Here is a 27,195-nt window from a genome sequence, read left to right as displayed (position 1 = left end):
CATGACTAGATGTGGCAGGACTGCAGAGCTTTGATACAATCCGTTGGGTGTGGGATCGCTCAGCTGTCTACAGCATGCTGCCTCCATATGTATATAGTCCTGTGTTGTAGCTTCACTAAGTTGGTATCTGATTTTTTCAGTTACACCTGGTGCAGCTCCTGGCATCCTCAACACTCCTCATTAAAGCAGGGTTGGTTTGATGGTAACGGTAGAGTGAGGGTTATGCCAGCCCATGAGGTTAGATTGTGGTGGAATACAATTCTGTTGTTGCTGATGGCCCACAGCGCCTCATGGATGCCCAGTTTTGAGATGCTAGATCTGTTCTTAATCTATCATATTTAGCACGGTGGTAGTGCCACACAACAGAATGAAGGGGTGTCCTCAGTGGCTCGGGAGTACCACCATTGACCGAGCTGGCCGACTCCTGAAGGACATAGCTGCCAGACTGGGTAGGTGGTGAGAGAACAAACAAGAGCCACTACCGAACCACCTTGGTGATGGACAATGAAGTCCCCCACCCAGATTACATTCTGTGCCCGAGCAGCCACAGTGCGTCGGTGGTTGCGGGAGCTAATGGTTAAGGTCGTGGATATGGTGCTGATCAAGTGGACTGCTTTCTCCTGGATTGTGTGGAGCTTCTTGAGTGTTGTTGGAGCTCTAACCATCCAGGCAAGTGGGGAATATTCCATCACACTCCTGACTTCTGCTTTGTCAGTGGTGGAAAGGCTTCGGGGAGTCAGGAGGTGAGTCAATCACTGCAGAATACCCAGCCTCTGACCTGCTCTTGTAGCCACAGTATTTATGTGGTTGGTCTAGTTAAGTTTCTAGTCAATGGTGATCCCCAGGATGTTGATGGTGAGGGATTCGGTGATGGTAATGCCATTGAATGTCATGGGGAGGTGGTTAGACTCTGTCTTGCTGGAGATGGTCATTGCCTGGCACTTGTGTGGCACAGATGTTACCTGCCACTTGTCAGCCCAAGCCTGAATATTGTCCAGGTCTTGCTGCATGTTGACACAGATTCGGGGAGAAGGCTAAATAAAAAATGGGGGAAGGAAAAACTAAGTAGGAGAGTAGGATGAGAAGGAGTGAAGCAGGGAAATAGAAAATAAGAACGAGAAAAGTTGTTCTGCGGAGGTAAAGCTCCATAAAAAATAAAAATAATCAGAAGGGGAGAGAAAAATATAATAGAAAAATTTCATAGTGACTAAAACAGTCATTAGAAAAATGAGAGCAAGGAAAGGATTAGGTTGGTAGGAAATAGAAAATATATGAAAAAAAGATGAGAAAGAAAGAAAACTACAAAATAAAAGAGAAAACAAACCGAAAAAGAGGGAGAGGAGGAGAAATAAATCACAACATAAAAGCTATTTAAAACATTCTAAACATAACACTAACCGTTTACTTATTTTGTTAATGGACAAACAAAATGCTGCAGATGAATTCTTCCCCGAGGCTAACGGAACAGACTGCTGCTGACTGGAGACAAACACCTGGGTGGTACAGAATTAGGCCTCTATGGGGGGTAGGGGGCATGGGACGGGGGTAGTAGGGGTGGGGGGTAGGTGGGGCACAGGGGGTAGTAAGGGTGGGGGGTAGGGGGCACATAGAGGGTGGGGGGGTAGGTGGTGGGGGTAGTAGGGGGCAGGGGCACAGGGGTAGGGGGGGAAGGCGACGCCAGGGGGCGCAGGCAGCTCCTGTAGGGCACTGAATTCAAAGACGCTGAACCCAAGCTCTCCTCCTCCCATGTTCCCTCCGCCCCATTTTAGATGCTGTCTCATTACAGATGGTAAAATATGAGGACATTCAATATATCGCCCACTCCATGAAAAAAAATGTGGCATTTTAAACATCTTTGTTGTTACATTTCATACTTCATGTACAGATTGCAAACTTGAGAAATTCTTCACTGTAAAAATCTGTTTCATGTAACAATTAAAAAATTGTAATTTATTACTTGTTCGATGTTTTCATTTCGAACTTTCATCTCGTCAACTCGTAAATAAGGAGCCTTGAGTGAGTGTGACTGAGATCTGATTGGTCCATGTAGTGATGTCTCAGGACTGCTTCCCCCATTTACCTGAGGGAGGATTTTCACCAAGTGTCACTTTGGAAAGTGATGTCCATCTGGACATTGTGTTCTGCCCAAGGGCAGATCTTAACTCGAATCTCACACTGAGATGAGGAGAAACTTCTTCACTCAGAGAGTAGTAAATCTATGGAATTTGCTACCTCAGAGAGTTGTGGAAGCTGCAACATTAAATAAATTTAAAATGGAGATAGTTTCCTAACAGATAAGGGAATTAGGGGTTACGGGGAGAGGGCAGGGAAGTGAACGTGAGTCTAGATTTGGATCAGCCATGATCCTATTGAATGGCGGAGCAGGCCCGAAGGCCGTATGGCCTACTCCTGCTCCTACTTCTTATGTTCTATATTCTTATGTTATGTACCAGATTCTTGAGCCACTTACTGGGGAAGACTAGCTGAGGTAGTTTCCTGTTGCCTTCCTCATGGTTTCTATCTTCTGCTAGTTAGCCCAAGGTCATTCCCCAATGTTTCCAGAGACCAGGATCATTCCCCAGTGTTTCCAAAGACCAGGATCATCCCCAGTGTTTCCAGAGACCAGGCTCAACCCCGCAGTGTGACAAATGCCAAGATTCATTCCCCAGTGCTGCCAATGCCCAGGATCATTCCCCAGTATTGTTAATACCCAGGATCATTCCCCAGTATTGCCAATGCCCAGGATCATTCCCCAGTGCTGCCAATGCCCAGGATCATTCCCCAATACTGCCAATGCCCAGGATCATTCCCCAGTGCTGCCAATGCCCAGGATCATTCCCCAGTATTGCCAATGCCCAGGATCATTCCCCAGTGCTGCCAATGCCCAGGATCATTCCCCAGTATTGCCAATGCCCAGGATCATTCCCCAGTGCTGCCAATGCATCATTCCCCAGTGCCATAAGAGCAGGAACGAGGATGAACGGGATCGCTCTACAAAAGAGTCGGCACAGACATGATGGGGCAAAAGGCCTCCTGTGCTGTATCATTCCACGATTCTAAGAACATGCAAAATTAGATTGGATAGCTGGATGAAAGAAAAGAGGTTGAAGGGATATGGAAACAGGGCAGGTAAATTAGAATTAATACTTTCAGAAAATAACAGTTTGGGACAGAGTGTGTAAGTAATTGGTGACATGACGTGGGGTGTCGCGTGCTCGGGAGGAAGAGGTGACTTTGGACCTCTGGTTCCCAAAGCTCTCCACCACTGGGGGTTTTCCTCGCCTCATGTCTGGGTCTGTTGTGGACTCATTGATGGAGATTGATCGCTGTGATTGGTCAACAACTCCAGTATCGTTGTATTGTGGGACTCCCACGATGGTAGAAGGCCAACTAGCTGGACCTGGGTCTATTACTGTCCAGCAACTCCCTCAGTTCAGAAGCTCCTACGCGAACTATTTACTTGCGTGGAGAGTAACCCAGACACGGACTGATTGAGGCGATTGGCCTCTGTCCGTGCTGTGACCGCTCCAGATTTCTGCCTGGAGAGTATCGCTGTAGATTCCACATGAAAGGCATTGTTGTTTATCATTTTTGAAGTGCAACAGACTGAAGAGCGAGTGTGAGTGACAAGACCCGTGCACTACACGCACTGGTTTTATTCCATTCTCAGGTAAGAGATGGAACTTGAGCCCAGCAGGTGGGCAGATTCAGTTATGAATGACTGTCGTACTTGAGGGCCAATCATTTCCTCCCTTGTCTCCTGCAGTTGCTGGGTTAATTTCTTTTTAACTTTTATCTGCCAGCAACACCACGAGAGATTGTTTAACATTAAAATTAATAGTACTTTGTGCTGAAAGTAATATGGAAACTGTTCATGGATCTGGAACGTCCCACCATATCTTGTAGCAGTGCAGATAGACGTTAGACAACAGTGAAAGTCGAGAGGCTTTGTTCTGTTTCAGGGAAACCCCGGCTGTGTAGAAAAAAGACTTGCCTTTCTATAGCGCCTTTCACGACCACCAGACGTCTCAAAGCGCTGTACAGCCAATGAAGTATTTTTGAAGTGTAGTCACTGTTGTAATGTGGGAAACGTGGCAGACAATTTGCGCACAGCAAGCTCCCATAAACAGCAATGTGATAATGACCAGATAATCTGATTTTTAGTGATGTTGGTTGAGGGATAAATATTGGCCCCAGGGAGAACGCCCCCTGCTCTTCGAAATTCTGCCATGGGATCTTTTACGTCCACCTAAGAGCGCAGACGGTTTAACGTCTCATCCAAAAGACTCTGGAGCTTGGAGTTGACGAGATTACAACACTATCTCACCCAGTGCTCTTTACTTAGCTATTCGTTGACATCACCTCTTTTTTTTACAAAAATACAAAACGTAAAAACATTCAAGCAATTCACAGTCAGATTAACTGCATTCATTGGCTGGACAGACTCCAGTCAACTTACTCATTCCAAATGTATACACAACTGAACCCGCAGACTGACCATCACTTGTCCACTGTGTGCGGCCGGCGGCCAGCCTGCTCTGTGAGGCAATACAAACTTCTAATAATAAAGAATCACATTTTAAAAAGGCAGTAAAATAACCCAGGATAATTTTTTTTTACAGTTCAGTTTCTACATGTGACACAAATCCACCGTGAAGCTCTCTCCCTCCACCTTGGGAAAAATATCACCATTTCATTTGCTCGTAACATCTGCCCTCGATATTCAGTCGCCGCCGGTCCTCTCCCACTTTGTCTGCTCGTTCCCGCGGGTCTCAGCGCTTTTTGTAAAGGCAAGGCTTCAGCTCCAGCTGGGGGAGTTCACCTTTCCCCCGGGGAGACCGGCTCTTCCTGAAGTCAAACAGGTAAAAGTAGCTGTTCGCCGTGTCCTGCGGGAAGGAGCGAGTCTGAGCAAAGTTCACACGGCACAACACAGAGATACTGACACAGCCGCCTCACGCACCAGGGGCTCCGAGACCCTCTCACAGGACCGGAGACCCCCCGGAGACTCCTCCCCCCCAAGAGATCCCTCCCCCCAGACTGGAGACCCCCCGGAGACTCCTCCCCCCCAAGAGATCCCTCCCCCCAGACTGGAGACCCCTGGAGACCCTTCCCCCCAGACTGGAGATCCCCGGAGACCCATCCCCCAGACTGGAGACCCCCAGGAGACCCACCCCCCAGACCGGAGACCCCCTGGAGACTCCTACCCCCCAGAGATCCCTCCCCCCAGACTGGAGACCCCCGGAGACCCACCCCCCAGACCGGAGACCCCCAGGAGACTCCTCCCCCCCAGAGATCCCTCCCCCCAGACTGGAGACCCCTCCCCCCAGACTGGAGACCCCCGGAGACCCTTCCCCCCAGACTGGAGACCCCCGGAGACCCACCCCCCAGACCGGAGACCCCCTGGAGACTCCTACCCCCCAGAGATCCCTCCCCCCAGACTGGAGACCCCTGGAGACCCTTCCCCCCAGACTGGAGACCCCCGGAGACCCACCCCCCAGACCGGAGACCCCCCGGAGACTCCTTACCCCCCCAGAGATCCCTCCCCCCAGACTGGAGACCCCTGGAGACCCTTCCCCCCAGACTGGAGACCCCCGGAGACCCACCCCCCAGACCGGAGACCCCCCGGAGACTCCTACCCCCCCAGAGATCCCTCCCCCCAGACTGGAGACCCCTGGAGACCCTTCCCCCCAGACTGGAGATCCCCGGAGACCCATCCCCCAGACTGGAGACCCCCAGGAGACCCACCCCCCAGACCGGAGACCCCCTGGAGACTCCTACCCCCCAGAGATCCCTCCCCCCAGACTGGAGACCCCCGGAGACCCACCCCCCAGACCGGAGACCCCCTGGAGACTCCTACCCCCCCAGAGATCCCTCCCCCCAGACTGGAGACCCCCGGAGACCCTCCCCCAGACTGGAGACCCCCCGGAGACCCTCCCCCAGACTGGAGACCCCCCGGAGACCCTCCCCCAGACTGGAGACCCCCCGGAGACACTCCCCCAGACTGGAGACCCCCCGGAGACCCTCCCCCAGACTGGAGACCCCCCGGAGACCCTCCCCCCAGACTGGAGACCCCCGGAGACCCTTCCCCCCAGACTGGAGACCCCCAGGAGACCCACCCCCCAGACCGGAGACCCCCGGAGACCCACCCCCCAGACTGGAGACCCCCAGGAGACCCACCCCCCAGACCGGAGACCCCCCGGAGACACCTACCCCCCAGAGATCCCTCCCCCCAGACTGGAGACCCCCCAGAGATCCCTCCCCCCAGACTGGAGACCCCCGGAGACCCTTCCCCCCAGACTGGAGACCCCCCAGAGATCCCTCCCCCCAGACTGGAGACCCCCGGAGACCCTTCCCCCCAGACTGGAGACCCCCGGAGACCCTTCCCCCCAGACTGGAGACCCCCGGAGACCCTCCCCCAGACTGGAGACCCCCCGGAGACCCTCCCCCAGACTGGAGACCCCCGGAGACCCTTCCCCCCAGACTGGAGACCCCCGGAGACCCATCCCCCAGACTGGAGACCCCCAGGAGACCCACCCCCCAGACCGGAGACCCCCGGAGAACCTTCCCCCCAGACTGGAGACCCCTGGAGACCCTCCCCCAGACTGGAAACCCCCGGAGACCCTCCCCCAGACTGGAGACCCCCCGGAGACCCTCCCCCAGACTGGAGACCCCCGGAGAACCTTCCCCCCAGACTGGAGACCCCCGGAGACCCACCCCCCAGACTGGAGACCCCCAGGAGACCCACCCCCCAGACCGGAGACCCCCGGAGAACCTTCCCCCCAGACCGGAGACCCCCGGAGACCCACAATTCACAATTCAAATCGCTTTATTGGCATGATAAGTTACATCTTATGTTGCCAAAGCATCAAAATACATTTATGGTTTACCACATAAACGCAGTTCTATTCATACAGTGTATAAACAGGTATATCCCTGAGTGTATAAATATACATTCGCATTGTTTATATATATTCTTTTCTTAGTTTACTGGTTGGCTCTCTGTTCATGGCAAGCTGTAACATAGCGTGCCGCCAGTGTTATACAGCTTCTCTCCTCTCCCAGTAGGAATGGGAGTTTTTGGTTGTCATTCAGATTTCTGAAATCAGGGCATATTTGTGAGAATTTTTGGTAGAAATTCTCCCTGACTGGAGACCCCCAGGAGACCCACCCCCCAGACCGGAGACCCCCTGGAGACTCCTACCCCCCAGAGATCCCTCCCCCCAGACTGGAGACCCCCGGAGACCCACCCCCCAGACTGGAGACCCCCAGGAGACCCACCCCCCAGACCGGAGACCCCCTGGAGACTCCTACCCCCCAGAGATCCCTCCCCCCAGACTGGAGACCCCTGGAGACCCTCGCCCCAGACTGGAGACCCCCGGAGACAATACAATACAATACAAATCGCTTTATTGGCATGATAAGGTACATCTTATGTTGCCAAAGCATCAAAATACATTTATGGTTGAACACATAAACGCGGTTCCATTCATACAGTGTATAAACAGGTATATCCCTGAGTTTATAAATATACATTCACCTTGTTTATATATACTCTTGTCTTAGTTTACTGGTTGTCCCTCTGTTCATGGCAAGCTGTAACATAGTGTGCCGCCAGTGTTACACAGCTTCTCTCCTCCCCCAGTAGGAATGGGAGTTTTTGGTTGTCAGTCAGATTTCTGAATTCAGGGCATATTTGTGAGAATTTTTGATAGAAATTCTCTCTGATGCCCTGATATTTTCCACAGGCTGTGAGGAAGTGCATCTCTGTCTCAACTACTCCCTGACTGCAGTGAGAGCATATCCTGTCTTCTCTTGGCAGCCTGGTCTGCCTGTGTCTGCCTTTTTCGATCGCTAGGCTATGTTCGCTAAGTCTGTACCTTGTCAAGGTTCTTCTCAGTTTGTTATCCTTTACCATGGTCAGGTAATCAGCTATGTTGTATTGTCTGTTTAGGGCCAAGTAGCAATTGAGTTTGCTTTGGGTTTTTGTTGTTTCTGCCCAATATGACAGATATTTTTCCTTTTGCTTAGCGACGATTGTGTTGGGTCGAATTCTTTGTGTTACCCTGTCACTGTCCTGGGGCTGGTTATTGTTAGTATTGTTATTAGTTACTTTATTGAGTCCCAGGACTAGTTGACTGAGGGTATTCTTCTTTATGGTCAGCTCTTGGCATTTCAGGGCGTCGTAGTGATAGCATTGGGGGTTGCTCATTTGTAGGTGATTCCAAAATTTGGTGGCTCTTTTTTGGATAGTGATTATTAATGGGTATTGGCCTAGTTCCGCCCTGCATGCGTTGTTTACTGTTTTCCTTTGAGTCCGGAGGATACTTTTACAGAATTCCGCATGTAGGATCTCAATTGGGTGTTTGTCCCATTTTGCAAAATCTTGTTGTGTTAGTGGTCCCCAGACCTCACTGCCATAGAGTGCAATTGGTTCAATTACTGATTTGAAAATTTTGAGCCAAATGCTAATTGGGATTTCTATTTGGATTGATTTTTTGATGGCATAGAAAGCCCTTCTTGCTTTCTCTTTCAGTTCATTCACAGCCAGTTTGAAGTTTCCCGTAGAACTGATTTTTAAGCCCAAGTATGTGTAGTGAGTGGTTTGTTCAATTTTGGTTGTTCCTACTGTGAAATTTATTGTGGGTCCATGTTGTTTGGATCTTTGCTGGAACACAAGGACTTTGGTTTTTTGGGGATTTATTGTCAGGGCCCAAGTCTGGCAGTACGACTCCAGCAGGTCCAGGTTCTGCTGTAGACCCTCCTTAGTTGGTGACAGCAGAACCAGGTCGTCGGCATAGAGGAGGAATTTAACCTTGGATTCATATAGGGTGAGGCCGGGTGCTGTAGATTGTTCAAGTAGTTTTGCCAATCCATTAATGTAAATATTAAAGAGTGTCGGTGAGATTGGCGAGCCCTGCGTCACCCCCCCGCCCCTGTGGGAAGTATTTTGTTTGTTTGTCTCCAATTTTAACTGCACATTTATTGTTTGTATACATTGATTTAATTACATCATATGTTTTCCCTCCTACCCCGCTTTCGATAAGTTTCAGGAATAAACCGTCATGCCAGATGGAGTCGAAAGCCTTCTGGAAATCTACAAAGCATGCGTAGATTTTGCTTTTGTTATGGTGAACGTGTTTGTCAATTAGGGTCTGTAGGGTGAAGATATGATCGGATGTTCTATAGTTTGGCAGGAATCCAATTTGGCTTTTACTCAAGACATTGTGCTCTTCAAGGAAGTTTATAAGTCTTTTGTTTATGATGCTACAGAATACCTTCCCCAGGTTACTGTTTACACAGATGCCTCGATAGTTGTTTGGGTCGATTTTGTCCCCACTTTTGTATATGGGTGTTATGAGTCCTTTGTTCCAGATGTCAGGGAAATAACCGACACTCAGAACCAAGTTGAAGAGTTTTAGGATAGCCAGTTTCAGTTTGTCGTCTGCGTGTTTAATCATCTCGTTTAGTATGCCGTCTGTCCCGCAAGCTTTTCCTGGTCGCAGGTCCTTGAGTTTTTCAAGAAGTTCTTTTTCTGTTATTATGGCGTCTAGCGGGTTTTGGTTATCTTTTATGGCCATTTCAAGCTTTTCAAGTTTTTTGCGTATTTGGTGTTGCTCTGGTCCTAGTGTGTTTTTCTGGTATAATTTTTCAAAGTGGTTTACCCATGTGTCCCCATTTTGAATGGACAAATCGTCGTGTTGTTTTTTGTGTAGTGTTTTCAAGTTGTCCCAGAAACAATTCGACTCAATGGATTCCTCCATGGAGCTGAGTGTATTCTTAATAAATTGCTCTTTTTTGGTCCTGAGTGTGTTTCTGTATTGTGTTAGCGTCTGACAATAAGTAAGGCGTAATTCCTCGTTTTCTGGATGTCTGTGTTTTTGGTTTGATAGTTTTCTAAGTTTTTTCCTCATGTTATGGCAATCATGGTCAAACCATTTTTCATAGTTTTTTGTTTTGGGTTTGTTCTTGCGAGCTTTCAAGTTTGCATTTGTTGCCAAATTATCAAAAATATTGTTTAGTTTACTAACTGCCCGGTTTACGCCTTCTTTATTGTGAGTGTATATGTTATCCAGAAAGGTGTCTAAGAGAGCTTGAGTTGATGCATTGCTAATTGTTTTCTGGTATTTTTCCGTGTCGTTTTTGGCCCATCTGTACGATTTTTTGGTGTTGCCCACCCCCCAGACCGGAGACCCCCTGGAGACTCCTACCCCCCAGAGATCCCTCCCCCCAGACTGGAGACCCCTGGAGACCCTCGCCCCAGACTGGAGACCCCCGTAGACCCTTCCCCCCAGACTGGAGACCCCCTGGAGACCCCTCCCCTGAGACTAGAGACCCCCGGAGACCCCTGCCCCCAGACTGGAGACCCCCCGGAGACCCTCCCCCAGACTGGAGACCCCCCGGAGACCCTCCCCCACCCGGAGACCCCCCCCGGATCGAATGTCTGGTCAGGATTGGGTCCCAATATCCCTGACCTTTAACTCCAGTGAACCTGAAGCCGACTCTCGGCCGCGACGTCCCATGAGCATCGCCACAGGCCGTCAGCTAGTTTATATTAAAATATTTCCGGCCCCAACAGATTGACACAATCTCGGGTCAGTCCGTCGCTCAGGGCCACTCCGCTGATGGGAAGATCCCAACTCCACCCACTTCATTCAACCTCTTCCCTCATTCCCTTTTCTTCACTCCACTCCCACAAAAGAAAATAAACTGTCGTTTTAAACATTACCTTTGAAATCAGCTTGAAGCCGAGCGATCCCAGGACATTGGTGAAACTGCGAACATCTCCAAATCTGCTGGCCACTTCAGCAATCTTCAGAATCCCCCTGGCAAACAGCGACAAAAGAGAATTCGCACACCAACTCTCAGCCCGCCGCGGCATCACACGACCCCCCCCCGAGACAGAACCGCCCCCCCGAGACACAACCCTCCCCCCGAGACACAACCCCCCCCACCCGAGACACAACCCCCCCACCCGAGACACAACCCTCCCCCCGAGACACAACCCTCCCCCCGAGACACAACCCTCCCCCCGAGACACAACCCCCCCACCCGAGACACAACCCTCCCCCCGAGACACAACCCTCCCCCCGAGACACAACCCCTGCCCCCCCCGAGACACCCCCACCCTCCAGAGACACTGGCCGCTCATAGACTTTCCAATTTAAATAACTGTGCATGTGCGAAAATTGAAGGGGCTGCGCAGCCCAAAAATAAATCAGCGGGAACGTTGTCTGCCGGCCTCCGCCGAGTGGCCCGGGGGACAGTGTGGGGAGCTGCTCGGGATTGGCAGGTTCTAGATTGCAGGCCTGTCCGTCTCCAGCCCTTTCCCCGCCCGGCTGCATCACTTCCCAGGGAGGGAGTTGGGATAAATGACCATCACAGTCCGTTGGGAAGAAACGTGTCCTCTTGGTAGTTTTCCCCGTGGTTGCTTGGTGAATTCGATTCCCTGGGTTGCTGCAGATTGCAATGAGAAAAGCTGTCCTCGTTCCCCGCCCGTCCCCCGCTGCCGTGCTCAGTATCTCCCACCAGTGCTGAAGCGATGTTACTGGTTTCTCCTCCCTGGGGCAGCTTCCACCCCCACTGTACTCCCCATCCGGAGCACCATTCACTAACTGAGGGCAACCTGGTCGTGGGTCTCTGCCACAGCTACACTGAACCCAGGCAATTCCCTACACTACAACAAAGTACTTCACTGGCTGGAAAGCCTTTGGGACGTCCCGAGGTTGTGAAAGGCACAGCTTAAATGCAAGTGTTTCTTTCTTTAGGTGTGGATGAGAGGGTCACAGGGAGAGGGGCTGGGAAGGTACAGGTGACTCCAAGCAAAGTGGGCATTAAGTGAAATAGACTGTTAATAATGTGACGAACACCTCTTACCCCGGTCTGAGGACCCGACTGGCCTCTGCCAGAAAATCCAGAAGATTGGTGCCCATCAGTGCAAGACAGAAGACCACGATATCGACCGACTCAGCAGGCAGAGGAACCTAGAGGGGCGCAAGCAGACACAGCAAGAGGGCAAAAGGAGGTTCACTTCCTGAGAATATCACTTCCTGCAGTCACACAACCCAGAGACTCCTTTCATCACTCGGTGAAAATATGAACTGCCCGGTGTGGGACTGAGCCCCGGGGAGCACCGCCCGGTGTGGGACTGAGCCCCGGGGAGCACCGCCCGGTGTGGGACTGAGCCCCGGGGAGTGGGAGAGCCAGTCAGTCTGTGCGGAGTTATCTGGGGTGCGAGTGGGAGTGCGTTACAATTCACCTCAGAACCCTGAGCAAGGGTGCAGGCAGATAAACAGCCAGGGTTACTATTGCTGCTCACTCCCAGGAGATGTGTGTGGGTGGAGACCGTGGGAGGATCGGACCGGGGTTATGCTGCAAAGCCCCCACAGTTGAATAGCCCATCGGCACTCAACGTCTTGGCTCACACAACGAGCGGGCGCTTGGGTCAGGCACTGGACACTCGTCCTATAGCCCAGACCAGGACCGGAGGGAGAGGGGAATCAGGAACAAACTGGGACCGAGGGAGACGGGAATTGGCAACAAACTGGGATTGGCCAAGCGGAAAACACGGAATAAAGGCGCGAGGGGAGCAGGGATGTAGGGCTAAGATCACTGAAGGAGGGATAGCGGAGACCCTAGGGCATTTCTCCTGGGTGGACGGGGTCTGGCACAGCCTGTGTCCGAGGGGAGAGGTGGACGGGGTCTGGGGGAGATCCCGTGTCGGAGGGGAGAGGTGGACGGGGTCTGGGGGAGATCCCGTGTCCGAGGGGAGAGGTGCGGGCGGGGTGTGGGGGAGGTGCGGGCGGGGTGTGGGGGAGGTGCGGGCGGGGTGTGGGGGAGGTGCGGGCGGGGTGTGGGGGAGGTGGGGGCGGGTGGTGTGGGGGGGGGGGGGGCGGGGTGGTGTGGGGGGGGGGTGTGGGGGACGGGGTGTGGGGGAGGTGGGGGAAGGGGGTGTGGGGGAGGTGGGGGAAGAGGAGGACGGGGTGTGGGGGGGGTGTGCGGGTGGGGTGTGGGGCCGAGACGAGCAGACACTGACACCACCAATACTTACCTCCGCCATGTCACACACAGTCACATGTTCATTCAGCGCCGCCAGATCGAAGGAGTAAACCTTGTTGCGGACGTTCCGAGCGAGTTTACAATCACCGCACCCAAAATCAGCCACAACGGCAGAGGACGGCCTGTGAACGGGAAAGGATGGGGGGGGGGGGGTTAGAGGTCAGCTGGACTGTCCCCAAATCCGCGCAAAGAACTATTTTCTCAACAATTTACTCTTTTCCGCTCCTGAAAGTGCGGAGCGAATGGTTTCACAGGCGCTGAGCGCTCGGCCAATGGTCTGTACCCCCACCTCCTGCCTGGTTGTGAAATGATTCAGTCCGTCAGTATCTACGGGAGATAATCAAATCCTGGTTAAAGCCCTTCACGCTGCTCCCCAGTGGCTGCGGGGGTGCACACCCATCGGACTGAGCGAAACAGATCGAATGTCTCAGATTCCATCCTTGCTCCGTGCTGAGTTCAGGTGGGGCTCGGGTGGAAAACCACGGGGCTCCTGCATCTGATCGCGATCCATCACCTCTGCTGGTACAGGCAGGACTGAGATGTCCTTTCCCCCGACCCACCACTGACTAGCTCACTGCCTGGACACATAAACAATGAATACATGGACAGCAGCACAGGAGCTGGGTAAATCCCCCCGACCCACCACATCCCAACCCCCCCGTCCCACCACATCCCCAACCCCACCGTCCCACCACATCCCAACCCCCCCGACCCACCACATCCCAACCCCCCGTCCCACCACATCCCAACCCCACCGTCCCACCACATCCCAACCCCACCGTCCCACCACATCCCAACCCCCCCGACCCACCACATCCCAACCCCCCCGTCCCACCACATCCCAACCCCCCCGTCCCACCACATCCCAACCCCCCGTCCCACCACATCCCAACCCCCCCGTCCCACCACATCCCAACCCCCCCATCCCACACATCCCAACCCCACCGTCCCACCACATCCCAACCCCCCCGTCCCACCACATCCAACCCCACCGTCCCACCACATCCCAACCCCCCCGTCCCACCACATCCCAACCCCCCCGACCCACCACATCCCAACCCCCCGTCCCACCACATCCCAACCCCACCGTCCCACCACATCCCAACCCCCCCGTCCCACCACATCCCCACCCCCCCGTCCCACCACATCCCAACCCCACCGTTCCACCACATCCAACCCCCCGTCCCACCACATCCAACCCACCGTCCCACCACATCCCAACCCCCCCCGTCCACCCACATCCCCACCCCCCCGTCCACCACATCCAACCCCACCGTCCCACCACATCCCAACCCCCCGTCCCACCACATCCCCACCCCCCGTCCCACCACATCCCAACCCCACCGTCCCACCACATCCCAACCCCCCCGTCCCACCACATCCCCACCCCCCCGTCCCACCACATCCCAACCCCACCGTCCCACCACATCCCAACCCCACCGTCCCACCACATCCCAACCCACCGTCCCACCACATCCCAACCCCCCGACCCACCACATCCCAACCCCACCGTCCACCACATCCCAATCCCCCCGACCCACCACATCCCAACCCCCCCGTCCCACCACATCCCAATCCCCCGACCCACCACATCCCAATCCCCCCGTCCCACCACATCCCCACCCCCCCGTCCCACCACATCCCCACCCCGCCGTCCACCACATCCACAACCCCACCGTCCCACCACATCCCCACCCCCCGTCCACCACATCCCCACCCCCCCGTCCCACCACATCCCAACCCCACCGTCCCACCACATCCCCACCCCCCCGTCCCACCACATCCCCACCCCCCCGTCCCACCACATCCCAACCCCCACCGTCCCACCACATCCCCACCCCCCCGTCCCACCACATCCCAATCCCCCCCGTCCACCCCAATCCCAAATCCCCCCGACCACCACATCCCAACCCCCCCGTCCCACCACATCCCAATCCCCCCGACCCACCACATCCCAATCCCCCCGTTCCCACCACATCCCAATCCCCCCGACCCACCACATCCCAACCCCCCCGTCCCACCACATCCCAATCCCCCCGTCCCACCACATCCCAATCCCACCGTCCCACCACATCCCAACCCCCCCGTCCCACCACATCCCAACCCCCCGTCCCACCACATCCCAATCCCCCCGTCCCACCACATCCCACCCCCGTCCCACCACATCCCCACCCCCCCCGTTCCCCCCCCACCACATCCCCACCCCCGTCCCACCACATCCCCACCCCCCCGTCCACCAATCCCAACCCCCCCGTCCCACCACATCCCCACCCCCCCGTCCCACCACATCCCCACCCCCCCGTCCCACCACATCCCCACCCCCCGTCCCACCACATCCCCCACCCCCCCGTCCCACAATCCAACCCCCCGTCCCACCACATCCCCACCCCCCCGTCCCACCACATCCCACCCCCGTCCCACCACATCCCACCCCCCGTCCCACCACATCCCCACCCCCCGTCCCACCCACATCCCCCCCCCCCCGTCCCACCACATCCCCACCCCCCCGTCCCACCACATCCCAACCCCCCGTCCCCACCACATCCCAACCCCCCCGACCCACCACATCCCAATCCCACCGTCCCACCACATCCCAACCCCCCCGTCCCACCACATCCCCACCCCCCCCCTTCTAATTCTGCCCGGCGGACTCCATTAACACTTCCGCTTCCCCTGGGAACCGATTCCACATCCCTCAGCTCATCGACCGTCCTCCACGATTGGTGGCTCAGTTCAACTCGCTGAATTTCATCACTGATTTCCAGCCCCCTCCTCGCCCCGCCCCCACTCCAGCCCCCTCCTCGCCCCGCCCCCCACTCCAGCCCCCTCGCCCGCCCCCACTCCAGCCCCCCTCCTCGCCCCGCCCCACTCCAGCCCCCTCCTCGCCCCGCCCCCACTCCAGCCCCCTCCTCGCCCAGCCCCCTCCTCGCCCCGCCCCCCACTCCAGCCCCCTCCTCGCCCCGCCCCCACTCCAGCCCCCTCCTCGCCCCGCCCCCTCCTCGCCCCGCCCCCACTCCAGCCCCCTCCTCGCCCCGCCCCACTCCAGCCCCCTCCTCGCCCCGCCCCCACTCCAGCCCCTTCCTCGCCCGCCCCCTCCTCGCCCCACCCCCACTCAGCCCCCTCCTCGCCCCGCCCCACTCCAGCCCCCTCCTCGCCCCGCCCCCACTCCAGCCCCCTCCTCGCCCCGCCCCCACTCCAGCCCCTCCTCGCCCCCCACACCTCGCCCCGCTCCCACTCCAGCCCCCTCTCGCCCCACCCCCACTCCAGCCCCACCTCATCCCGCCCGCCCCCCACCTCATCCTGCCCCTCCCCCACCTCATCCCGCCCCCTCCTCGCCCCGCCCCGCCCCTCTGTTAACGGACCTGTTTCTGATGTACTGGATGATGCGGTTCACCGGGTTTTCGGGCCAGCGCTTCTATCTGTGCCGCGAAGCCTCGGTGGTAAAGCTCGAAGGCGTTCCTGTCCTTTGTGAAGAGCTCCCTGGCCTCGGCGCTGCTCGAGGTGTACAGCTGCTCGTTGATGTAGCGGAAGCGGGCAGATTTCAGCCGCTCTTCCATCTTGCTTCTCAGAGCTGCCGAGCGGTCCAGGGACGGGCTGGGGAGCCCCGATTCTGTGCTGTTTACCCCCGCAGTGGGCGGGGGGGGCTCTGGCCAGCGGACCAGGTTGCCCTGGGATGCAGCCCCTGCGCCCCGGGATCAGCGTCCCTTCACCTGGTCCTTTCCTCCTGGTCCTTTTTACAGTCCAACCCAGTCTCGCTCTTTTGGTTCTGATCCCTCGCTCTCTTGTTGCTGTTGATCGTATTTTCAGTGCTGGTCTGCGAGACTGTCCTCTCCGCTGGTTCATTCCCCTCTTCCCCCCTTCCCTTCCTTCTTTTAATTTTAGTTTCATGTCTGTCTGCGGCACTTTATCTTCCTCTCGTTCAGGCTCCTGATTTTTCTCGGGGTGCTGTCACCTTCACTCCTCTCCTCCGCCGCGCCCCCGCTCTCTGCTGGGAGGGTTTCTGTGGGTCTGAACTTGTTTTTGTTCCTCTGTTTGTTTTTCATTCTGTTTCTCCGCTGCTTGCGGTTCAGCGTTACCCTGTCCCAAGGGTGCCTCCCAGGCCGCCTGCCTTCAGCACCTTGTGGCGAGGAGCCGAGCTTCCTTCCCCCACCTTCGTTGCCGCCAGCCTGCAAGTGCCCGGCCTCGGTACCGATCGCCGCTCTGCTCTGGTTTTCCTTCCCTTCGTCAGGCTGACCCGACAGCGAGTTTACGGGGGCTCCACTTCCCGTCGCCATGTCCTCTCGGTACGGGCTCGCACTCACCGTCTCCTCGCCCTCCTTCTTTCCCCGATTCCTCTTCTTTTTCCTCTTGGGTTTTTTGCCAGTTTTCTTTGCCGCGCTGCGCTCGAGGTTGGATTCCTCTCCCTCCCGGGCTCCAGTCAGGCGCTCCTACCGCACAGAGGTTCCGCAGGGTTTGCAGAAGCTTCTGCTTCTTCTTCCCGCCCGGTGTCTGGACATTCTAGGAATAACGAGAGTTACTGTCAGTGTCTCCCCTCCTCAACGTGCCAATTCTCACCGGGATACAGATCCCGGCACTCTCTGCTCCGCAGGAACCGAGGGATTGCTGGACCATAAAAGACAAGGCTCCATCTAGTTCGCCCTCTACTGTCCTGGGGAGTCACAGATACGATGATGCTGGAGTCACAGAGAAACATAGAAGATAGGAGCAGGAGTAGGCCATTCGGCCCCTCGAGCCTGCTCCGCCATTCAATGAGATCATGGCTGATCATCCAAATTCAGTACCCTGTTCCTGCTTTCTCCCCATATCCCTTGATCCCTTTCGCCTTAAGAAATATATCCAACTCCTTCTTGAATATATTTAATGAAATGAATTGGCCTCTACTGCCTTCTGTGGTAGTGAATTCCACAGGTTCGCCACTCTCTGGGTGAAGAAATTCCTCCTCATCTCTGTCCTAAATGGCTTACCCCTTATCCTTAGAGTTGTTGACTAATCACAGCGATCAATCTCTGTCAATGAGTCTACAACAAGCCCAGGCACGAGGCGAGGAAAAGCCCAGTGGTGGAGAGCTTTGGGAAGCAGAGGTCCAAAGTCAACTGTTCCTCCCGAGCACGCTGCACTCCCCACACATCGTGTCCCCAATTACTCACATACTTCAAGCACAGGCAGTGTCCTTTGGTACCTCACTGCCCCTCAGGAAGGATATCTCGGCCTCGGAGGGGGAGCAGCGCAGATTCACCAGAATGATACCGGGGCTGAAAGGGTTAAATTCCGAGGACAGGTTGCACAGACTGGGCTTGTATTCCCTCGAGTTTAGAAGATTAAGGGGTGATCTGATCGAGGTGTTTAAGATGATTAAAGGAGTTGATCGGGTCGATAGAGAGAAACTATTTCCTCTGGTGGGGGGAGTCCAGAACAAGGGGGCAGAACCTTAAAATTAGAGCCAGGCCGGTCAGGGGTGATGTCAGGAAGCACTTCTTCACACAAAGGGTGGGGGAAATCTGGAACTCGCTCCCCCAAAAAGGCTGTTGAGGCTGGGGGTCAATTGGAGCTTTCAAGACTGAGATTGATGGATTTTGTTGGGTAAGTGTATCGAGGGACAGATTGAGTTGCGGTCCAGGCTCGAGGAGCTGAATGGACTCCTCCTGATCCAAGTGACCATTTCTCCTGACACAAGGTTCCCGTTCTTGTCTGTCCGTTTTCTCCAATTAAATATTGGGAAGACTGAAGCCATTGTTTTCGGCCCCGCCACAAACTCCGTTCCCGAGCCACTGACTCCATCCCTCTCCCTAACATCTGTCTGAGGCTGAACCACACTGTTCGCAATCTTGGTGTCATATTTGACCCTGAAATGAGCTTCCGACCACATATCCGCAGCATAACAAAGACCGCCTATTTCCACCTCCGTAACATCGCTTGTCTCCGCCCTTGCCTCAGCTCATCCGCTGCTGAAACCCTCATCCATGCCTTTGTTACCTCTAGACTTGACTATTCCAACGCGCTCCTGGCTGGCCTCCCACATTCTACCCTACGTAAACTTGAGGTCATCCAAAACTCGGCTGCCCGTGTCCTAACTCGCACCAAGTCCCGTTCACCCATCTCCCCCTGTGCTCGCTGACCTACATTGGCTCCTGGTTAAGCAGCGCCTCGATTTCAAAATTCTCATCCTTCTTTTCAAATCCCTCCATGGCCTCACCCCTCCCATCTCTGCAATCTCCTTCAGCCCCACAACCCCCCGAGATATCTGCGCTCCTCTAATTCTGCCCTCTTGAGCATCGCTGATTATAATCGCTCAACCATTGATGGCCGTGCCTTCAGCTGCCTGGGCCCTAAGCTCTGGAATTCCCTCCCTAAACCTCTCCGCCTCGCTACCTCTCTTTCCTCCTTTAAGACGCTCCTTAAAACCTACCTCTTTGATCAAGCTTTTGGTCACCTGCCCTAGTTTATCCTTATGTGGATCGGTGTCAAATTTTGTGTCTTAAAATACTCCTGTGCAGCGCCTTGGGACGTTTTACTACCTTAAGGGCAGTATATAAATACAAGTTGTTATTCTTGTTGTCCTCGGGTCTCCTGACATCCGACCCACAGGAAGGGCCCGTGCCCAGGGGAGAGCCCCCTCCAGACCCAGCTGCCCCTCAGCCTCCGTCCTGGGAGAGAGCACGGGGCACTCTCAGTGCATGGGATCGCGGCCAGTCTGTGACAGCCTGTTGGAGCTACGCTACGATGCAGCACTGGGGAAGAGATCAGATTAACAGTGACTGCCATCACTCAACAACAATGCCTTTAGTGCAATAAAACATCCCAAGGCGATTCACAGGAGCATGATCAGACAAAATTTGACACCGAGCCACATAAGGAGATATTAGGGCAGGTGACCAAAAGCTTGGTCAAAGAGGTCGGTTTTAAGGAGCGTCTTAAAACAAGAGAGGTGGAGAGGTTTAGGGAGGGAATTCCAGAGCTTGAGGCCCAGGCAGCTGAAGGCATGGCCGCCAATGGTGGAGCGATTATAATCGGGGATGCGCAAGAGGCAGGAATTGGAGGAGCGCAGAGATCTCGGAGGGTTGTGGGACTTATGCTGGTGCCTGAATTGCTTGTGTTACTCACCAGGTTAGCGATGCAGTGTGAAGACGCCACCTTGTGAAAGACCGCTTTACTCAGAGCCCTGGCCTCGCCATCGTCGTTCCAATCCTCCTCAGCAAACATCTCTCCACCTGAAGCAGGGAAACAGGGTGATTGGTGACAGGGGTAGAGCCGCACTGCCAGTAACATCTACACAGTCTCTCTCTCTCTCTCCCTCAGTCTCTCTCTCTCTCCCCCCCAGTCTCTCTCTCTCCCCCCCAGTCTCTCTCTCTCCCCCCCAGTCTCTCGCTCTCTCTCCCCCGGTCTCTCTCTACCCCAGTCTCTCTCTCTCTCTCCCCCAGTCTCTCTCTCCCCCAGTCTCTCTCTCTCTCCCCCAGTCTCTCTCTCTCCCCCTCCTCCAGTGTCTCTCTCTCCCGCCCCAGTCTCTCTCTCACATTCTCTCTCTCCCCCGTCTCTCCCCCCCCAGTCTCTCTCTCCCCCGTCTCTCCCCCAGTCTCTCTCCCTCTCTCCCCCAGTCTCTCTCTCTCTCTCTCCCCCAGTCGCTCTCTCTCTCTCTCTCCCCCAGTCGCTCTCTCTCCGAGTCTCTCTCTTTCTCTCCCCAGTCTCTCTCTCTCTCTCTCTCACATTCCTTCTCTCTCACATTCCCCCTCTCTACACACATTCCCTCTCTCTCTCTCCCAAAAAAGTACTTAATTGGCTGTAAAGCGCTTTGAGATGTCCGGTGGTCATGAAAGATGCTATAGAAATGCAAGACTTTCTTTTTTTCACATTCCCGCTCTCACATCCTCTCTCTCTCTCTCACACATTCTCTCTTTCTCTTTCAAATGAGGTGATGCATTTTGTCAGAAGGAACAGGGAGAGGCAATATACACTTAATGGCACAGTTTTAAAGAGTGTGCAGGGACAGAGGGACCTGGGAGTTAATGTGCATCGGTCCCTGAAGGTGGCAGGACATATTGAGAGTGTGGTTAGCAAAGCATATGGGATCTTGGGCTTCATAAATAGAGGTATTGAGTACAAAAGTAGAGAAGTTATGCTGAACCTTTATAAATCGCTGGTTAGGCCACAACTGGAGTATTGCGTCCAGTTCTGGTCACCACACTTTAGGAAGGATGTGAAGGCCCTTGAGAGGGTGCAGAGGAGATTTACCAGAATGGTTCCGGGGATGGGGGGATCTTAGCTTCAAGGACAGGTTGGAGAAGTTGGATTTGTTTTCATTAGAGCAAAGGAGGTTGAGGGGTGATTTGATCGAGGTGTACAAGATTATGACGGGTTTGGACAGGCTAGACGGGGAAAGGCTGTTCCCACTAGTTGATGGTACAAGGACTCGTGGACACAGATTTAAGGTTTTGGGCAAGAGATACAGGGGGGACGTGAGGAAAAACATTTTTACGCAGGGAGTGGTGAGGACCTGGAACTCGCTGCCGACGGAAGCGGTGGAGGCGGAGACACTCGGTGTTTTCAAGGGGAGACTGGATAGGCACTTGAGGGAAATAAACTTGCAGGGCTCCGGGGATAGAGCGGGGGAATGGGACTGACTGGATCGCTCTACAGAGAGCCGGCACCGACTCCATGGGCTGTTATTATAATTCTCTTTCTCACTCACACGTTTTCTCTCATTTACCTTTTTTTCCGATGTTGAGAATCTGCCGACCGCGAGACACAGACTCCAGCCCGCCGCCAACAGCGCCCCCTCCGCCCCGGAGGCCAAACTCCAGCCCGCCGCCTACAGCGCCACCTCCGCCCCGGAGGCCAATCTCCAGCCCGCCGCCTACAGCGCCACCTCCGCCCCGGAGGCCAATCTCCAGCCCGCCGCCCACAGCGCCCCCTCCGGCCCGGCGACGCTGCTCCCAGTGTGGGGCTGTGGGGCAAGGGCGGGACTGATCGGCCGGCCCTGCGGCCTCCTCCTGGGCCACATCACTCGCTGCTCCGGGAGCCGATGCGGTAGAGCCGCCTGTCACCTCAGCTGGAGCCCGCCAGACACAGACTCCTGTTTCAGACCATGTCCTGGGCCTAAGATGACACCTCAGGTACGCGTCTCGCCATTAAATATCTCGGGCCTGATACTGGTTCAGTTTGAACAGCTGTTCCCAGTCGATGTCTGCCTGGGGCCGCGGTTAGTGGGAATTCGCTGCCTCAGGCTTTCATAAGAACATCAGAAATAAGGGCAGGTGTCGGCCATTCAATAGGACCATGGCTGATATTTAACTCCACTTCCCTGCACTATCCCCATAATCCCTTGATTCCCTTAATATCCAAAAATCCATCGATCTCAGTCTTGAATATACTCAACGACTGAGCCTCCACAGCCCTCTGGGGTAGAGAATTCCAAAGATTCACAAACCTCTGAGTGAAGAAATTCCTCCTCATCTCAGTCCTAAATGGCCGACCCCTTATTCTGAGACTGTGACCCCTGGCTCTAGACTCCCGAGACAGGGGAAACATCCTCCCTGCATCTACCCTGTCAAACCCTGTAAGAATTTTGTAAATTTCAATGAGATCACCCCTCATTCTTCTAAACTCTACAGAATATAGGCCCAGTCTACTCAATCTCTCCTCATAGGACAATCCCCCCATCCCAGGAACCAGTCTGGTGAACCTTCGTTGCACTCCCTCTATGGCAAGTATATCCTTCCTTAGGTAAGGAGACCAAAACTGTCCACAATACTCCAGGTGTGGTCTCACCAGGGCCCTATATAATTACAGTAAGACATCTTTACTCTTATACTCAAATCCTCTTGTAATAAAGGCCAACATACCATTTGCTTTCCTAATTGTTGTACCTGCATGTTAACTTTCAGTGATTCGTGTACAAGGACACCCAGGTCCCTCTGAACACCAACATTTCCCAATCTCTCTCCATTTAAAAAATACTCTGCTTTTCTATTTTTCCTACCAAAGTGGATAACTTCGCATTTCTCCACATTATGTTCCATTTGCCATGTTCTTGCCCACTCACTTAGCCTGTCTATATCCCCTTGAAGCCTCCTTGCATCCTCCTCACAACTTACATTCCCACCCAGCTTTGTATCATCAGCTGGGTTTGTATCATCCTGGGCTTAAGCCCCACTGCAGAGCAAATAATGCAGTTTGATACTTCACTATAGTACGCTATCAGAGGGGCAGTACTGAGGGAGCGCCGCACTGTCGGAGGGGCAGTACTGAGAGAGTGCTGCACTGTCGGAGGGGCGGTACTGAGGGAGTGCCGCACTGTCGGAGGGGCGGTACTGAGGGAGCGCCGCACTGTCGGAGGGGCAGTACTGAGGGAGTGCCGCACTGTCGGAAGGGCGGTACTGAGGGAGTGCCGCACTGTCGGAGGGGCGGTACTGAGGGAGCGCCGCACTGTCGGAGGGGCGGTACTGAGGGAGTGCCGCACTGTCGGAGAGGCGGTACTGAGGGAGCGCCGCACTGTCGGAGGGGCGGTACTGAGGGAGCGCTGCACTGTCGGAGGGGCAGTACTGAGGGAACGCCGCACTGTCGGAGAGACAGTACTGAGGGAGCGCCGCACTGTCGGAGGGGCAGTACTGAGGGAGCGCCGCACTGTCGGAGGGCCAGTACTGAGGGAGCGCCGCACTGTCGGAGGGGCAGTACTGAGGGAGCGCCGCACTGTCGGAGGGACAGTGCTGAGGGAGCGCCGCACTGTTGGAGGGGCAGTGCTGAGGGAGCGCCGCACTGTCGGAGGGGCAGTACTGAGGGAGTGCCGCACTGTCGGTGGGTCAGTACTGAGGGAGCGCCGCACTGTCGGTGGGTCAGTACTGAGGGAGCGCCGCACTGTCGGAGGGACAGTACTGAGGGAGCGCCGCACTGTCGGAGAGATAGTACTGAGGGAGCGCCGCACTGTCGGAGGGACAGTACTGAGGGAGCGCCGCACTGTCGGAGGATGAGAAAGGCGCTGCAGAAATGCAAGTTCTCCTTTACTCCATTACCAAGATGGCTGCCCAGTGGCTTCAGCAAATTGATGCCACGCAGGCGCAGTGTAGCTTCCCGGGGCCGCTCCCACTGCACAAGTGCAGTAACTGCGGTTCCCGGAGCGCCGAGTGGCTGGTAACCAGGGGCAACTGGGTGAACCAGGGAGAGAGAGAGAGACTGGGCATGGGGGTGAGGGGTGAAGGACGCATCTCTCCTAATATCTCCTTATGTGGCTCGGTGTCAATTTTAGTTTGATAACGTTCCTGTGAAGCGGCTTTGGATGTTTTACTACATTAAAGATGCCGTATAAATACACGTTGTTGTTGGTTAGGTCCAATTTCTTGCTTTAAGAGGGTGGAAACTGGACTGAAGAGGTTTAAAGGGAGTTGCGGGAGAGACGGGGGGGACGGGGAGTTTGGGGGGGACGGGGAGTTTGGGGGGGCGGGGAGTTTGGGGGGGCGGGGAGTTTGGGGGGGACGGGGAGTTTGGGGACGGGGGAGTTTGGGGGGGGACGGGGGAGTTTGGGGGGGCGGGGAGTTTGGGGGGGACGGGGAGTTTGGGGGGGGCGGGGAGTTTGGGGGGGGCGGGGAGTTTGGGGGGGATGGGGGAGTTTGGGGGGGACGGGGGGTTTGGGGGGGACAACGGGGAGTTTGGGGGGGACGGGGAGTTTGGGGACGGGGGAGTTTGGGGGGGACGGGGAGTTTGGGGGGGGAGTTTGGGGGGGCGGGGAGTTTGGGGGGGACGGGGAGTTTGGGGGGGCGGGGAGTTTGGGGGGGACGGGGAGTTTGGGGGGGCGGGGAGTTTTGGGGGGACGGGGAGTTTGGGGGGGGCGGGGAGTTTGGGGGGGTAGTGTGGGGGTGACGGGGGGTTTGCGGGGGACGGGGAGTTTGGGGGGGGAGTTTGGGGGGGGACGGGGAATTTGGGGGGGGCGGGGAGTTTGGGGGTGACGGGGGAGTTTCGGGGGGGACGGGGAGTTTCGGGGGGACGGGGAGTTTGGGGGGGGAGTTTGGGGGGGCGGGGAGTTTGTTGTGGGGGGGAGTTTGGGGGTGACGGGGGGTTTGCGGGGGATGGGGAGCTTGGGGGGGACGGGGAGTTTGGGGGGGGGGAGTTTGGGGGGGGCGGGGAGTTGGGGGGGAGCTTGGGGGGGACGGGGAGTTTTGGGGGGGGAGTTTGGGGGGGGACGGGGAGTTTGGGGGGGAGTTTGGGGGGGGACGGGGGGGTTTGGGGGGGGACGGGGAGTTTCGGGGGGACGGGGAGTTTGGGGGGGGAGTTTGGGGGGGCGGGGAGTTTGTTGTGGGGGGGAGTTTGGGGGTGACGGGGGGTTTGCGGGGGATGGGGAGCTTGGGGGGGACGGGGAGTTTGGGGGGGGAGTTTGGGGGGGGCGGGGAGTTGGGGGGGGAGTTTGGGGGGGACGGGGAGTTTTGGGGGGGGAGTTTGGGGGGGGACGGGGAGTTTGGGGGGGGACGGGGGGGGTGGTGAATTTGGGGGGGGGACGGGGAGTTTGGGGGGGACGGGGGAGTTTGGGGGAGTTTGGGGGACGGGCAGTCGGTGTTGGAAATGTCAATGAATACGATTGTCTGCAGCAATGGGGTGAGAAGGATGGAGCAGGAGATATGCCGCGGGTTGATCCTGGGCTGGAGCTGGTATCTGTGGCTGCCGCTGTTTCTGTTGACTGGTTGGTTCTGAGCACCTGTATAATGAACCAGGAGTTCGCAGGCGCTGTTTGTTGATCCGATCTTACAGCTGGGGAAGCTTTCAACGTAGATTATCTTCTACATCGTTGCACTTTCAAGCAATCGATACGGATACGATCTCTCCTTACGTCACTGGTTGTGTTTTAGTCCATTTAAATGTACATGAAAATTTTCATTAACTAAGATCATTTTTTGGTCATTAAATTAAAACTAGAACTAAATTTCTTATGAAGTGACTAAAATTCAAAACAAGGACACAAGATGACACCTGAAAGTAAACTAATTTCTGGAGTATCTGCCCACATTGTGGGCTCTGGTCTCTCGAACCCACAACCTTCCGACTCAGAGCCGAGAGCTCCCTCCCCGAGCCAAGCTGACACTTCAAGTCAAGTGAAACTCACCTTAATTAAACAAAAACTAATTGGTCCATTTGCTTTATCAGATGTGTGATTTTACTCACTGTTCATCGAGGTGTGACAGACCATTTTGCCGATACGGATGGGGTGAATTGGTGGGTAAATGATTTAATCCAATGTTAAGGAAGTGGGATCAAGTCACTTAGAAAATCATAACATGATTAGGCAGAGTCAACATGTTTTATGAAAGGGAAATCGTGTTTGATAAATTTATTAGAGTTTTTTGAGGATGTAACTACAGGTAGCAGGGTAGATAAAGGGGAACCAGTGGATGTAGTATATTTGGATTTTCAAAAGGCATTCGATAAGGTGCCACACAAGAGGTTATTACACAAGATTAGGGCTCATGGGGTTGGGGGTAATATAGTAGCATGGATAGAGGATTGGTTAATGGACAGAAAACAGAGAGTAGGGATAAACGGATCTTTTTCAGGTTGGCAGGCTGTAACTAGTGGGGTGCCGCAAGGATCAGTGTTGGGGCCTCAGCTATTTACAATCTATATTAATGATCTAGATGAAGGGACCGAGTGTAATGTATCCAAGTTTGCTGATGATACAAAGCTAGGTGGGACAGTAAGCTGTGAGGAGAACACAGAGTCTGCAAAGGGATATCGATAGACTGAGTGAGTGGGCAGTAAGGTGGCAGATGGAGTATAATGTGGGGAAATGTGAGGTTATTCACTTTGGTAGGAAGAATAGAAAAACAGAATATTTTTTAAATGGTGAGAAACTTTTAAATGCTGGTGTTCAGAGAGATTTGGGTCCTTGTGCAAGAAACACAGAAAGCGAGCATGCAGGTTCAGCAAGCAATAAGGAAGGCAAATGGCATGTTGGCCTTTATTGCAAGGGGGTTGGTGTATAAGAGTGAGGAAGTCTTGCTCCAATTGTACAGGGCCTTGGTGAGACCACACCTGGAGTACTGGGCCCAGTTCTGGTCTCCTTATCTGAGGAAGGATACACTTGCCTTGGAGGCGGTGCAACGAAGGTTCACTAGATTGATTCCTATGAGGAGAGATTGAGTAGAATGGGCCGATACTCTGGAG

General features: G+C 55.0%; 2 protein-coding genes across 4 annotated transcripts in view; one reads left to right on the top strand and one right to left on the bottom strand.

Annotated features, from left to right (window-relative positions):
* Positions 1 to 1,370: 1,370 nt before the first annotated feature.
* Positions 1,371 to 21,862, bottom strand: rrp8 (ribosomal RNA processing 8). The gene is given in 15 exon segments (XM_085999858.1): positions 1,371 to 4,886; positions 10,727 to 10,823; positions 11,875 to 11,981; positions 13,049 to 13,178; positions 16,419 to 16,468; positions 16,470 to 16,697; positions 16,699 to 16,785; positions 16,787 to 16,959; positions 16,962 to 16,980; positions 16,983 to 17,135; positions 17,138 to 17,206; positions 17,208 to 17,459; positions 17,461 to 17,553; positions 20,158 to 20,264; positions 21,758 to 21,862. Coding segments are annotated over 14 exon segments (1,671 nt in total). The 5' UTR covers positions 20,257 to 20,264; positions 21,758 to 21,862; the 3' UTR covers positions 1,371 to 4,772.
* Positions 21,863 to 21,973: 111 nt separating this feature from the next.
* ilk (integrin-linked kinase) overlaps positions 21,974 to 27,195 on the top strand; it is a 122,382-nt gene continuing 117,160 nt past the window's right edge. For 2 of the 3 annotated variants that reach the window (XM_085999863.1, XM_085999859.1), the window contains exon 1: positions 21,975 to 22,163. The gene's annotated coding sequence lies outside the window, so the exon portion shown is untranslated. Of the gene's footprint in view, positions 22,164 to 27,195 lie in introns of all 3 variants that reach the window. The other variant, XM_085999865.1, reaches the window with a different exon arrangement.

The sequence above is a fragment of the Somniosus microcephalus genome, chromosome 10 (assembly GCF_052327205.1).
Source record: "Somniosus microcephalus isolate GS21.2 chromosome 10, FLI_Smic_1.0, whole genome shotgun sequence".
NCBI classification, from domain to species: Eukaryota; Metazoa; Chordata; class Chondrichthyes; order Squaliformes; family Somniosidae; genus Somniosus; species Somniosus microcephalus.
Note: the sequence above shows the minus strand (reverse complement) of the source record. Positions and strands in the feature narration are given on the sequence as shown.